The sequence below is a fragment of the Lepisosteus platostomus genome, chromosome 20, assembly GCF_059453375.1.
Source record: "Lepisosteus platostomus isolate fLepPlt1 chromosome 20, fLepPlt1.hap1, whole genome shotgun sequence".
Classification (NCBI taxonomy): domain Eukaryota; kingdom Metazoa; phylum Chordata; class Actinopteri; order Semionotiformes; family Lepisosteidae; genus Lepisosteus; species Lepisosteus platostomus.
In genome coordinates, this window is record NC_142630.1 from 8,451,816 (window position 1) to 8,466,036 (window position 14,221).

At 42.0% G+C, this 14,221-nt stretch overlaps 1 protein-coding gene across 2 annotated transcripts in view; it reads left to right on the plus strand.

Moving 5' to 3' along the window:
- The window catches only part of ankrd11 (ankyrin repeat domain 11), a 111,786-nt gene that overhangs the window by 88,863 nt on the left and 8,702 nt on the right, over positions 1 to 14,221 (plus strand). For both annotated transcript variants that reach the window (XM_088614401.1, XM_088614402.1), the window contains 6 exons: positions 609 to 782; positions 1,285 to 1,485; positions 2,243 to 2,385; positions 5,556 to 5,703; positions 5,954 to 13,044; positions 13,536 to 13,634. In XM_088614401.1, the coding sequence (XP_088470527.1) occupies positions 609 to 782; positions 1,285 to 1,485; positions 2,243 to 2,385; positions 5,556 to 5,703; positions 5,954 to 13,044; positions 13,536 to 13,634 (7,856 nt within the window). The remainder of the gene's footprint in view (positions 1 to 608; positions 783 to 1,284; positions 1,486 to 2,242; positions 2,386 to 5,555; positions 5,704 to 5,953; positions 13,045 to 13,535; positions 13,635 to 14,221) is intronic.

The following is a 14,221-nucleotide window of genomic DNA, read 5'->3' on the forward strand; positions in this document are numbered from 1 at the left end:
TTATGAGAACAGGAAGAAGGACCCAGAAAGAATACACATCAGTAATGCTACAGGATTTATTTTGTAGCAGAACAGACATGGGTTAATTTTCAGTGGTTGCTGTAAGTTTAACTTTATGTATATTAGTTAAGTATTTTGTCTGTTTAACCTTATTGGATGAACTTTCTGATTTAAACTAAAATATTTTCATAGTTAAGCCAGCAGTGTTCTAACTTGAACTTAAGAAGCCGTTCAATGGGACTTTTTGCCATTGAAATTGTAAACTAGGCGTTAGTATCTGCGTTTTATATATACACGTTTATTTGTCAATTGTATTATAGTAATGCACCTGCAGCCTCGTCTAATGAAGACATTTAATACTTTTAACTTCCAATTTAATTCACTTTTTCAGAGAAAGAATTGTAGTGACGAACGTGAAGTTCATCTGATGTGCATAAAGACAGGAGGGTTCTCTTGCTTTTGAAGATTAAGCCTAAGCAGAAAGAGGAAATTCACAGGGCCTGCGATTGTGGACTTCTAACAGCTCAGGCACTGGCGGGCCACCGGGGCTGTGCACAGCTGGCAGCCTGCGAAGACGTGACCGTTTCCTCTCCCCCTTGTCGTTACAGAGAAGCAAGGTCCAGAAAGGAAGCGGATTAAAAAGGAACCCACCAACACCAGGAAGTCCGGCTTGGCGTTTGGGATGGGGCTGCCAGGAATCCGAGCTGGCTATCCACTCTCTGAGCGTCAGCAGGTTGCTCTTCTTATGCAGATGACTGCTGAGGAATCTGTAAACAGTCCAGGTCAGCCTGCGAGCAGACTCTTCTACATCTCCCTTTCTGCAGGACTGTTCTCTTCCGTCAGCTGCTCTGCCCAAGGACCACCCTAACATTGATTAATTTGTTTTAAATTACACAAGATTTAAGATCAGATTTCATTGTTACATCTAAGTACTGATATTGCATCTTAGTTTGCAGCCTTAAAATTGTCACTGGGTTGGAAGAAAAATGAAAAGGCAGTGAAAAATACTTTGACCACTGTGTATGGATTCTGAAATAACTACAATCAAATTAGGTGAGATTTTAAAATAGACTTGCACTGATATCAAATGAGCTTAAATGTGTGAACATGACAGTATGAGCTATTCAGAAATGGACCAAAAATCTTGTATTCAGTGAATTAACTTGTGGTGCAAGTGCTCCACACAATGGTGAGCAGAGGTGTTGCAGCCCCACTTTTGTTAAATAGTTAAATGGGTTTTGTAATTCAGGAGCTTCATTTTTTTTTTTGCTTATTCTCTCATAGACACAACACCAAAGCACCCGTCGCAGTCTAATCTGGGTCAGAAGGGAACGCCAAACTCTGCCTCAAAAACCAAAGATAAAGTTAATAAACGCAATGAGAGGGGCGAGACGAGGCTGCACCGCGCCGCTATCCGGGGAGAAATACGCAGGATAAAAGAGCTCATCAGTGAGGGAGCTGACGTGAATGTAAAAGACTTTGCAGGTAATAAGAAATAAGCTCTAGAAAAATGACTTAAATTAGAGTACACACCCCTGTGTGTTAGTACATGGTGGAAGCACCTTTTGCTTGAATTACAGCCATAATTCTGTTTGGTCTGTAGAGAAACACCCTCGCAACAGAATGCTGCCTCCACCATGCTTTACAGTTGGGATGGTGTTTTGTGGGTGTTCTTCTTTACTAAGTTTTTGCCAAATGTAACGTTTTGCATTAAGGTAGGACATTCTCTCCTTGTTTCATCAGACCTCAAAACCTTTTTCCCACATGAGTCCAGAATCTTCTCAGCACTTGGGAGAGTTTTGTGCTCAAACAAGACTGTGTGGGCTTCCTGAGCAGTGGCTTTCACAACCCCAGACTTGTGGAGAAATTGGCATATTGTTGTGATACATACACACTAATCAGTCTTTGAAATAAAGTCCTGTAAGCCCTTCAGAGTTACCATTGGAGTCCTTTTGGACTCTCTGATCAGTCTTGTTCTAGATCCTTGTTGCTCATAGTTGACTCTTTGCTTTGAGATGCAGTTAAAAGCCGAGGATGCCTACCGTACATGTACTGTACTGGTTTTATTCTGAAACCATCACAACCACTGCAATTGAAATGGGTTGAGGCTAGTTAGCTTGTGTAAATGCAATTGGTTACGCCGGAGCTAATTTACAATTGCTGTTACTGAGTGGTTGCAATTGCTATTGCACTTATCTTTTGCTGTGGGAATCAGTCAGTTATTTTCATTCCTGATTTTTAGGCTGGACTGCTCTGCATGAGGCCTGCAACAGGGGCTACTATGATGTGGCTAAGCAGCTGCTGGCAGCCGGGGCAGAAGTCAACACAAAAGGTTTAGATGACGACACCCCTCTACATGACGCGTCCAGCAACGGGCACTTCAAGGTCGGTTTATAGGTGTCAAATGATTAGTTCGAATCAAAAGAAATAATAATAATTGCTTACACTTATATAGCGCTTTTCTGGACACTCCACTCAAAGCGCTTTACAGGTAATGGGGACTTCCTTCCACCACCACCAATGTGCAGCATCCACCTGGATGGTGCGACGGCAGCCATAGTGCGCCAGAACGCTCACCACACACCAGCTATCAGTGGGGAGGAGAGCAGAGGAATGTAGCTGATTCATAGATGGGGATTATTAGGAGGCCATGATTGGTGAGGGCCAATGGGAAATTAGGCCAGGACGCCGGGGTTTCACCCCTACTCTTTTCGAGAAACGCCCTGGGATTTTTAATGACCACAGAGAGTCAGGACCTCGGTTTTACATCTCATCCGAAGGACGGCGCCTGTTTACAGTATAGTGTCCCCGTCACTATACTGGGGCATTAGGACCCACATGGACCGCAGGGTGAGCACCCCCTGTTGGCCCCACTAACACCTCTTCCAGCAGCAACCTTAGTTTTTCCAAGGAGGTCTCCCATCCAGGTACTGACCAGGCTCGCACCTGCTTAGCTTCAGTGGGTTACCAGTTGTGAGTTGCAGGGTGATGTGGCTGCTGGCTTATAACTACACTTATAATGTATATCACTTATAATATCACTTATAACTACAACAGCAAAGTTAGTCTCCTGGAGCATCAGTCGTTTTTGAAGCAAGTTCAGTCATATTACACACACTTGACATGTCAATTAATTCTGGTGATAAACACGTCTCCTCTACAGGGCACATACTGTTATAGTCATAGGGCCCATGCAAGGCAAGGTTTTGTGACTTGTGGTCCCCAGGCGTGGCCTGTCTTTGACAAGCAGTCCTATACAGATCGTATATGAGTGAGCGAATAACTGCTCAACGTTAATTCTGGGTCCTTGTCCTTTCTGCCTCTCTGATGCCACTCTTCAACAAGAGTTTTGATACTCCCTGTTCTCTTACTCTCTTAACCCCAAAACGTGGTTTTGATTCCGAAAATTACAAAATATACTGAAAGAAGATCAGTGCTATACATTTCATATTTGTATGTTTTTACATTAAATGTTTTCCAGATTGAGGAAATTATCAAATAAAAAAAATAGAACTCATTGCTTAGTTAAGCCTTAGTTGTACCAGTGGAAGAAAAGTGGTGTTCTTTTGATAAGCGAGGTATGTTGGTTTCTTTCTGTGCTGTTTTTGCTTCACCAGACATGGCATTCAACAGCTTAAGTCGCCTCATAAATTAGTGTTTCAGTCACTTCTTAAGTGTATCATGGTCAGTCATAAATGATTGATTAATCAGAATCAGAAGTCATAAATGGTTGATTAATTTAGGCTGTATTTGTGCATGTATTTAGAAAATTAATAGTAGGTTTCTTTTGATGCACTGTATTATTCAGGATTATACAAGTGACAGGCAGGAAAACTTATAAAGATGTGATCATTGGAAGATATAGCAGTAAATAAATATGAAAATATGAATTAGAAAATTTCTTTTTCCACAATTTTTAAGATATGGAGTAGGAAAACAATTGGCTCCATTGATCCAAAATGATGTAGCCCGTTTCTTAATTACATCTGAAAAATACATCAAAAGTATTTTTGAAAGTACAGAATTTTAATGAATGTACTTGTGGGCCTCTCAAGGAGCTCAGCCAATAAAGGCACTCACCTGAGTCCTACACCTTGTCATTTTCAGTGGGCTGACAGGTTAAGGTACATAGTTTTTTCCAGTCTGGGGAGGTTTTAACAGTTCGAAAATTTAAAAAGTACCCGTGCATGCAGTGCATTGTTACATGTAAATGTGTTAATGGTAGAGTGTAGGATAATTTTGGCATGCCGTCTGGCAACTGTTTTAATCCTATAAGTGGTATTTTCTCCTAACTGTTCTGCACATCGGTTGCATCTCAGCGTTAATTTTTAGGAATTGTAAACTGAATGTATAAAATAATAATGTACACTAAATTTTTAAAAAGGGTACTGCAAGCAAAAGATGTGAAGTGTTTTTGTAATAAACAATGTTTATTTTGGATGTGAAACGCAGTCCCCTTTTCTTGATTTATGGAGAAGTCTTTTCTGTTCAACGTCAGAACTTAAAGTATATTAAATATGAAGAACTGCAGGGAGAACTCCATGCAGACAACTTAAAAGCACTTAAAAAGAACTTCAGTAATCAGCAAGCAATTTTAATAAGATCTTGAAAGGAGATGAAAGTGTTGTGCAAGTCAATTATGCAGTGAGCTACCCTATCCAAAAAAGCTTTGACCACAGCCAACAGGAGGATTTTTATAGAGTGTTTCTCCTACAGCTTTACTGGCTTCAGAGAAACTTAAATTATCTATGAAAGTGAAAGCTTATCTTGCCAGTCTGTCAGATGGAATTCCAGAGTGACCCAAGATATTAAAATCTCTGAAAGATTCTGCAGCTGAATATTGATGATGCAGTGTTAATAATCAGTATTATCCAGCAATTTTCTACCTGGGATTCTACCTGATTCTGGAATTTCAGAAGACTTGCTTTCTTTAGCATCTATGCATGGCACTACTAAAGAAGATAATATTTTGGAGTAGGTTACAGCAGCAGTGAATAGTAATCCTACTTCTGATGGTGCTTCAGCTATTGTTGAATCTCAGAGGGAATTAGTGGCTCTAGCCAAGAAAGAATGTATTGCCTTAGTCTTGATCCAAGTGAAATGAACATGCATTGAAATTTGTCCTTGTTTGGTATACCATGCTGCTGCGAGCCGTTGCTTCCAAGGCTTTTTCTTGCACGCAACCACCTGTGTACCAGCCATGAATTTGGAAAACGAGATGTGCGTGGCATACCTTCACTTCAGATGTAACAAGAATCGCCAAGGCAAATCTCTGGACATAACACTGAAATAGATTAGATGAGATATTTCTAACTCTTAACAATATCGAGTTCATTTTTGATTGATTTTGTATTGTGGTGATTCTTTTGTGCGTCAGTAGTCCATTGTAGAAAAAACATTCCCCACTCTTTGACTTATTTCCTGTACTATTATAGTTCTTTATGTAATGGTCATTTCTCCTATACATTACGGGTGTGTCATTTTTTTTTAATTTAATCCTTAGAAGATTGTCTTAATTTACTATTTTCTAAACTCCTTTTTGATCTATCTTTCAGGTGGTGAAGCTGCTTTTGCGATATGGAGGGGACCCTCGTCAAAGTAACAGAAAGGGCGAAACGCCATTAAAAGTAGCGAACTCCCCAACCATGCTGAATCTCTTGCTAGGAAAAGGCACTTATACCTCAAGTGAGGAGAGCTCTTCGGGTAAGGCCCTGTTTTTCAAGTCTAAATCATATTCTTAAATCGTTGTTGAATATTGAGTGATTTGTGTTTTAAGTTTTCTTATTACAGTGATTTCCCAAAGAGTACTGTCATGCATAGTGTTTGAAGAAAAATGCATAATGAATGAGAAGTGCATCTTAGCATTGGCACAGTTCTCTCCAGATGTTAACATACATTGTATATCAAAGAACGAATAATATCACCAAAACATTTTCTTCATGTGTCTTAACAGAATCTTCAGAAGAGGAGGATGCTCCATCGTTTGCGCCGTCCAGTTCTGTTGATGGCAATAATACAGACTCGGAGTTTGAAAAGGGCCTGAAGCTGAAAGGGAAGAACCTTGACCAGCCTAAACCTACGCCCACACCTGTGAAGGATGAGTATGAGTTTGACGAAGATGACGAGGAGGAGAGAGTTCCCCCAGTCGACGACAAGCATCTACTCAAGAAGGATTTCCGCAAGGACACACTGAGCAAAGCTAACAGCTTCATTTCCATCACTAAAGAGGTCAAAACCTATTCCAAAAGCAACTCGCTCACACCAAAGAAGACTGCACGGCGGATCCTCTCTGACACAAACAGCTCAGATGAGGATGAGCAAACCTTGTGTTTTTCCCCAACGCCCACAACAAGGCAGCCTCCACCACCTGCCAGCACCAAGGGCAGGGAATCTGCAGCCATGACCTCCAAGCAACAGAAAGAAAAAAGTAAAGTAAAAAAGAAGAGAAAGAAGGAGACAAAAAATAACACCAGCAAGGAGGTGCGGTTCGGCAAACTAAATGACAAATTCTGCACATCTGAGTCAGAGAGTGAGGACATGGAAAGCGAGGATGATAAGGGCTCAGTTCAGAGCTCAAGCTGTGTCAAGGACTCTTCTGCCTTGAGCCTTAAAGAGGCATCTGTTTTCAGCTCACTATCTGCCTCTTCTTCTTCCTCCTCTCATGGGAGCTTGGCCTCCCAGAAACTCACGTCCTTAGCGGAGCAGCACCCAAAGCAGTGGAGGACAGATGGCTGGAAGACTATCTCCTCCCCAGTTTGGTCTGATGTAAGCTCCCTCTCGGACAGATCTGGGTTATCCAGTGAGACTGATTATTCTTCGGAAGATTCAAGCTTAGAGTCAGTAAAGCAAATGAAGAAGAAACAGCAGGAGAGCAAAAAGAAGAATAATGCCCATACTAACACATCTGAGAAAAAGAGCTCCACAGATTTTTACAAGAACTCCAACACTGATGGATCTGTCTCCAAAATGGACAAGGATGGCAAAGTGTTAAAAAAGCATAAAGTAAAACACAAACACAAAAACAAGGAGAAAGAAAAGGCTCCGAGCCTGGTGCTTAATCAGGACATGAACGAAAAGTTTGTCAAGAGCTTTACCTTTGATTTTGATGACACTGGGCAAAAATCATTGATAGTAGAGACAGAGACTCCTGCAGAAAACAAAGTCAAAATTTCCAGACATGACAAAGAACATTTTAAAAAGGAAGACCGATTATCCAAGGGTAAGTCTGAAGACAAAGATTGGACCTCTGCTAAAGTTTCTAAAGAGGAAAAATCTTCTAAGAAGGCAAAAGAATCCACAAAGGAGAAAGTCGGTAAGGAAGAGAGGGACAAAACGTTCAAGGCAGACAAAGAAAGAAATGCAAAGGACAGGGAAAAGCCAAAAGAAGAGAAACAAAAGACTCACAAAGATGATAAAAAGAAAAGGTCTAAAGATAAATCCTCCAAGACTGATAAAAAGAATGAGCAAAAAGAAGAGAAGTATCTCAAATCAGAAAAAGAGAAAACCACCAAGGATGAGAAGGAAAAGTCGAAAAAGGAAAAAGTGTCCAAGGAAGAGCAGGACTATGAAGAATTTGACATCAAGAATCGCTTTTTAGAACTTGAGGACACCAAACTGAGTGCATCAGATGACCCACATGAAAGATGGAATTCAGATTATTCATCTGACTCTTCGCTTTATGGAGATGATAGCTGGGACAATCCTGTAAAGGACTACAAAGAATACAAAGCTAACAACTCTGTCAAACTGATTGTTGAGACCGTAAAAGAAGAGAGTCGAGATCGAAAGAAGGAAAATAAAGTCAGAGAAAAGAAGGAACACAGTGAAAAACGGAATGACAAAGAGACAACATCCAAAAAGAAAGAAAAGGACATTCCTGAAAAAAGTGGGGAAAAGAAAAAAGATTTAGCAGATAAACAAAAGGTGATCTCCAGCTACCCATCAGAAAAGGAGAGAAAGAGGAAGGAATCTGCAGAGAGTATCAAAGAGAAAAAAGAAAAGGATTCAATTGAGCTCAGTAGAGAGAAAAAAGAATCCTATGAGTTTGTAAAAGAAAGAAAAGATTCCAAAACAAAGCAAGATGATTCCATAAGAGAAGAGTATGGGAATGAAGCCTTCTTCAAAGAAAAATCTGAAAATGAGAGTGCTGGTAAGCTTGGTGAGACCAGGGAGAGGCACCACTCTGGAAAGGACAAAGAGAAGAAGGGGGAGGGTGTGGAAAAGGAGAAAAGGGAAAAATCAAAAGCTGACAAACACAAGGACAAGCCTAAAGAGAAGGAAAGAAGCTTCATGGAGCCAGAGAAAGAGAAAAGTGAAAAATTTCCCACCGAGAAACTTCCCAAAGAGAAAGATGCAGACCGAAGTTCCAGAGAGAAAAAAGAGGGGACTAAAGAAAAACACAAGGACTCCCACACAAAAGACAAGGAGAGGAAAATATCCTCAGACCAAAGCAAAGACAAGAAGGAAAAACATAGTGACAGGGATAAGGACTTCTTGGAGTCTAAAAAGGAAGAGAAAAAATCGGATAAGGGTAGAGATAAGACCTGGTATAAAATTGCTGACATCTTTACCGATGAGAGTGAGGACGAAGAGGAGGAATACAATGGGGGAGGTGTTAAATTTAGTGATTCCATGAGAGTGTCTGAAACTCCAGATAGAGATGAGGTGGAGCTTTTCCAAACAGAAAAACACAGAAAATACTCTGCTGATGGAAAACAGCACTCCACAGATAAACAGAAGGAAAAGGAATCAAAAGACAAAAAGAAAGACAAATCCTTGTTTGACAGTGGAAGAGATAAGAAAACCTCTGTGGAAAAACACAAAGATAAAAAAGAGAAGGACTCTGGAGATGGTAAGCATAAGGAACGCAAGGAGCGGGTATCGGTAGACTCAAACCAGGAGAAGAAAAACAAACAGAAGCTCCCAGACAAGAGGCATTCAAGTGAGGAGAAGCCAAAGGGCAAGTACAAAGACAAGCCAGAAAAAGACCACCTAAAGGACAGGAAGCTGTCCAAGGGAAACGGTGAAACTGAGAAGTCCCTCTTGGAAAAGCTTGAAGAGGAAGCGTTGATCGATTACAAAGATGATTCCAATGACAAAATCAGCGAAATCTCATCAGACAGTTTTACAGACAGGGGCCATGAGCCGCCACTCAGCAGCTTCTATGATTCCTCCAGTGTGAGTCTGCCTGACATCTCTGAGGAAAGAAGAGACTCGCTCTCCATATCCTACCCTCAGGACAAGTTCAGGGAAAAGGAGAGACACAGACATTCCTCCTCCTCTTCTTCCAAGAAGAGCCACGATAAGGAAAAAGACAAAGTTAAGAAGGATAAGGCAGATAAGAGGGACAAGTCAGAAGAGATCAAGGAAATGTATGGTCGAAGGGAAAGCTTGCCCTTTGAAAAAGAGCCAATGCCTTTAGAGGCTGATCCTTACACTTTTCCTTATGGAGCAAAGCCTGATGGAGAGGATGATATAGACAAGACCCTTGAGTTTGAGAAAGAGATGTCTAAAAAGGCTGAAAAAGATAAAGCCAGCAGTGTTGTCACTAGCGAAAAAGTTAAAGACAAGGACAAGAAGAAGAAGGACAAACATAAAGAAAAAATTAAAGATGAAAAACACAAGTACACAGACAATTTTGGATCTTTCAAACATTCAAAAGAAGTCACGTTGAAAGAGAGTCCCCAAGTGACCATTTTAAAAGACAAGTCTAAAGAAGAGACTCCTAAATTTGAAGCAAAATTCAAGGATAGAAGTAAAGACAACACAGACAAAGACAGTCGTACCGAGTATGTAAAGACCAAGTTAAAAGATGAGAATGACAGGACCATTCAGTCCAAAGATGCATCTCGTAAAGAATGCCGTCCAAGGGAAAAGCTGCTAGTTGATGGTGATCTCAGGTTGACTAGTTTTGGAAAAATGTTGAGTCAAAAGGACCAGGAAATTGAGGAGCGCCATAAAAGACATAAAGAAAGAATGAAGCAGATGGATAAATTGAGACACAGGTCTGGGGATCCCAAACTTAAAGACAAAGCAAAATCCAGCGATGACCTTCGTAAAAGGAGCCTTGACTTGACATCAAAGAAATCAAATTCTTTAGAGTCTGCACTAAAAGAAAAGAAACCCAAAGAGATAGGACTTGCAGCTCAAATGATGTCCCCTGACAGGAAGTCGCAACCTATTGATGGCCAGAATTCAAAAGATTGGTTGGCAGGTCATCAAATTAAGGAGAACCTACCTGCTTCTCCAAGACCAGATCAAAACCGGCCAACTGGTGTTCCAACTCCAACATCAGTTATATCCTGCCCAAGTTATGAGGAACTAATGCAGACTCCTCGTACTCCATCGTGTAGTGCAGAGGATTATCCTGACCTCATGTTCGATGGTATAGACTCTCAGAACTCATCTGCTATGACCATGTCTATGAATGCTTGCTCTCCATCTTTCTTTGACAGGTATGCCAATGCACCAAACAGCTTCCAGGAGAATCCTTGTTTAACTCCCACAAAGAGCCTTCCAATGTCTAGTCTCTACCGATCAGCATCAGTTGATGTCAGAAGAGCTTCTGAAGAAGAATTTAAAATCGATTCTGATAAGTTCCTCCGGCAACAGAGTGTGCCAGTCACCTCTGAGATTGATTCCTCTGTCCCACATATCCCAGAAGAAAAACCTGTATCAGTGGAAAGGCTTGATTGCCTGTCTCCTCATTGCTGTTCACCTAATGTTGGAATGCCCTCACCAAGACTTGAACCAGCTCAGCCATCTTTAGAAAGTGCATCCACTGCTATTACTACCACAGACAACATGGAAAACCTCCAAGAATGCAGTGTATATAACAACTTCCTAAGCAAGCCTTCAAGTCCATTGCATAGGCCTGAGCCTCAGGAACCTTGTGTAGACATTGCTGCCCCTCCTACTCCTGCCCCTGCAGCTCTTCCCCCTCTAGATATAGAAGAGCCCTCAGAGCCACACCAGCCACTACCACTGTTGCCCCCAAGTGAGCCCAGTCATGTTCCATCAGAACCATCAGATGGCAGTGATTTCCTGCCACCAGAAGCAGAAGATCAAGACGTGGAGCAGGAAGGGGCAGATGAGGGTGAAGAGCATGAACCAGAGGAGGCAGAAACCACAGGTGATGATAGCTCCTTTGTGGCTTGTGTTTCAGAAACTGTCAAAAAGGACTGGACAGAATCTCCAGAAAGATGTGATCCAGAAGTGGTGCTTCCTTCTCTGCCTCCAGTGAGCCTGGTGGAAAACACATCAGAACACACGGTCAGCTGGAGTGTAAATTCTGAGATGCTTTTGAAATCTCCTCAGAGGACTATTGCGGATCTGTCATCTTCCACTAAGGTCACCTCCTTCACACTTGCTGAAGAAAACTTGCAGCACCTTCCCACATCACTCAGCTGCCATACTTCAGCAACACCACCCTACCCTGTGTCCCCCACGCCTTTTCCTGTGCCTATTTCAGAGCCTGACTTTGAAGGACACAAAGACAGTGTGGATGAAACACCCAGTCAGTCAAAGCCCATTATAGCATCTGTTGAGCCTGAATCTAACCTTATGACCTCCACTTCCAGACTGGAATCATTTTTCACGGATTGCAAGCCCCTCCCTGAACGCAGTGAGTTGATTCCAGACACTCCTTGCTTAACAACGGAGAACCGACAAGATACCCTGTCTAATTTAGAAAGTGGATATATGGCTGAGAGCAGCATGGCCCCTCCTCCAAGCCATGACCCAGTAGTGCCATGGGCAGACCCTTTCTCTAGCACAGTAGATGACTTAGATTTGGGTCCTTTTTCTCTCCCAGAATTGCCTTTTCAAGATAAGGAAATCCAGGATCCTGATATAGCAGATCCAGAATTGCCAGATTTCAAAACTCCTCTGGCTCAAACTGCATCACTGACTGCTGAGGTAAAGGATGACTCTGATGTTATGGAGGCAGATTTACCAGTCCATAAAGATGAAACCCCTTCCTCTCTAGCTGTTGTGCCTCTGATTGAATCAGCACCTCATGTGTTCACCATTTCTGAAGACCATAAGTCAGAGCAGGAACAGGAATCTGAAACACAGAAGGTTCCAGAGAACGACGCAATCGGTATTGGTGTTCCAGAAGAGATGCCAACTTTGAAAGAGAATGATGAAACCGATGGAAATCTGCAGTTTTCCATCTCGCAGAGTGAGCAAGCTGATGCAGACAACAATCATGAGAATGAGATACAGGATTCAGTGGCAGATGAGTCCTTACCTGTTGGTAATGCTCCGAGATATGACACTGAAGCTTCCATGGATCAGGCAAATAATACCCAGGCTCCTGTCAGTACAGGCGTTCAGTCTAATCCTGTTCATTGTGTGCCAGTGCGATCGGGGGTTACACAGCCAAGTATGTTGCAGGTTTCAGAAGCCCATGAGACACCACCCAAGCCTGCTGTTACCACAACCCCTGTGGAGGCTCCCAGGCCAACAAAGGTGGAGGAGATTCCCCAGAGAATCACCAGGAACCGTGCTCAGATGTTGGCCAACCAGAATAAGCAGAATAATGCAACTACTGTATCATCTGCTCCTCTTCACAACACCATCACTACCACTGCTCCCGCAGATAAGGAAAAGGAGTCCATTACCACCACGACTTCCAGTGCTGGTGTTACCACTCCTGCTGTGGTCAGCAAGAGCAAAGGCAGGCCTGCAGAGGAGGACGATGCTCAGGCACAGCATCCGCGCAAAAGAAAGTTTCCCAAGTCAAATCAGCAGCAGGTGCAGACACAGCTGGTCAACACCACCATGCAGCAGACACGGGAAATGATTCAACAGACACTAGCAGTCATTGTTAATGCCATCAAGTTAGATGACATTGAACCTTACCACAGTGACCGCTCAAACCCCTACTTTGAGTACCTGCAGATCCGGAAAAAGATTGAGGAGAAGAGGAAAATATTGTGTTACATCACACCGCAGGCACCTCAGTGCTATGCTGAATATGTCACCTACACCGGTTCTTACCTGCTGGATGGCAAGCCCCTCAGCAAGCTCCACATTCCTGTGGTACTGTTTTTTTTTCCTTTATTTTGAATTGTTCTGCAAATTGATTGACTTATAATTAATTATGGTGGTGCTGTGGTTAGCATTGCTGGCACCAAGTTCAATTGGGCTAAGTGTTTGAGGTCTGTATGTTCTTCCTGTGTTTGTGGGGTTTTTCACCAGGTACTCTGGTTTCCTTCCACTGTCCAAAGACATGCTGGTAGGTTAATTGGCTTTTGAGAAGGTTGGTCCTGGTTTGATTGTGAGCGTTTGTGTCTGTGTAATGGTCTGGCGTCTAGGGTATTTCCCACCTTGTGCCCATTGCTTGCTGGGATAGGCTCCGGCTCCCCTGCCATCCTGAAATAGATGAAAATGTTGCTCACTTTTCCCAGGTAAAATTACAAATGGTAGTTGAGAACTATTCTTCCCATTTCATGTTTCAACAAAGTTTTTAAATGTTTTAAATGGAATAGCTTATTAAAGAGCTGTAGGGTTCATCATTTTTGTTTCTACAGATTGCTCCTCCTCCTTCTTTGTCGGAACCTCTGAAAGAGCTGTTCAGGCAGCAGGAGGCTGTCCGAGGTAAACTGAGGCTTCAACACAGCATAGAGAGGGTAAGCTCTTCTTCGCTGCTTTTTTAATTTTATGTTCTGCTTCTACAGTGTTTGGTAATCTGGTTATTTTGGTTTAATAACTATTCCAGGATCTAGATCATTGGTATAAATTAGAAAGAGCAGTGGTGCCAGTACAGATACCCGTGGTACTCCACTAATTGTCAACCTAGTCTGCACATTCATATGCATCTGTACTGTTTTCAGTTTTCTAGTTTCATGATCAAATTCCCTAATTGGACCACCTCTAGTATGTTTAAATATGTACTTTGTCCCAAAAAAGTACATATGTACTTTATTAATAGCCTTTCTATTCTACCTTTTCTATTAGTACTGTTGTTTGTTCAAAGAACTTGGTCAGGTAGGTTGGACAAGCCCAAACATGTCAAATTTGGACTTTTTCATTGTATCTGATCCCTATTTAGTTTTTCTCATAATTGTTCCAAGAACATTTTATGTAATAAAAGTCAAGCCTGTATAATTTCCTTGTGCAGTTTTGTCACTCTTCTTGTGGACAGGAACTACATTGGCAATTTTCCGCCCCATGGGTACTACCTCTGTGTTAAGCAACTGGTTGAAGAGTTACATCA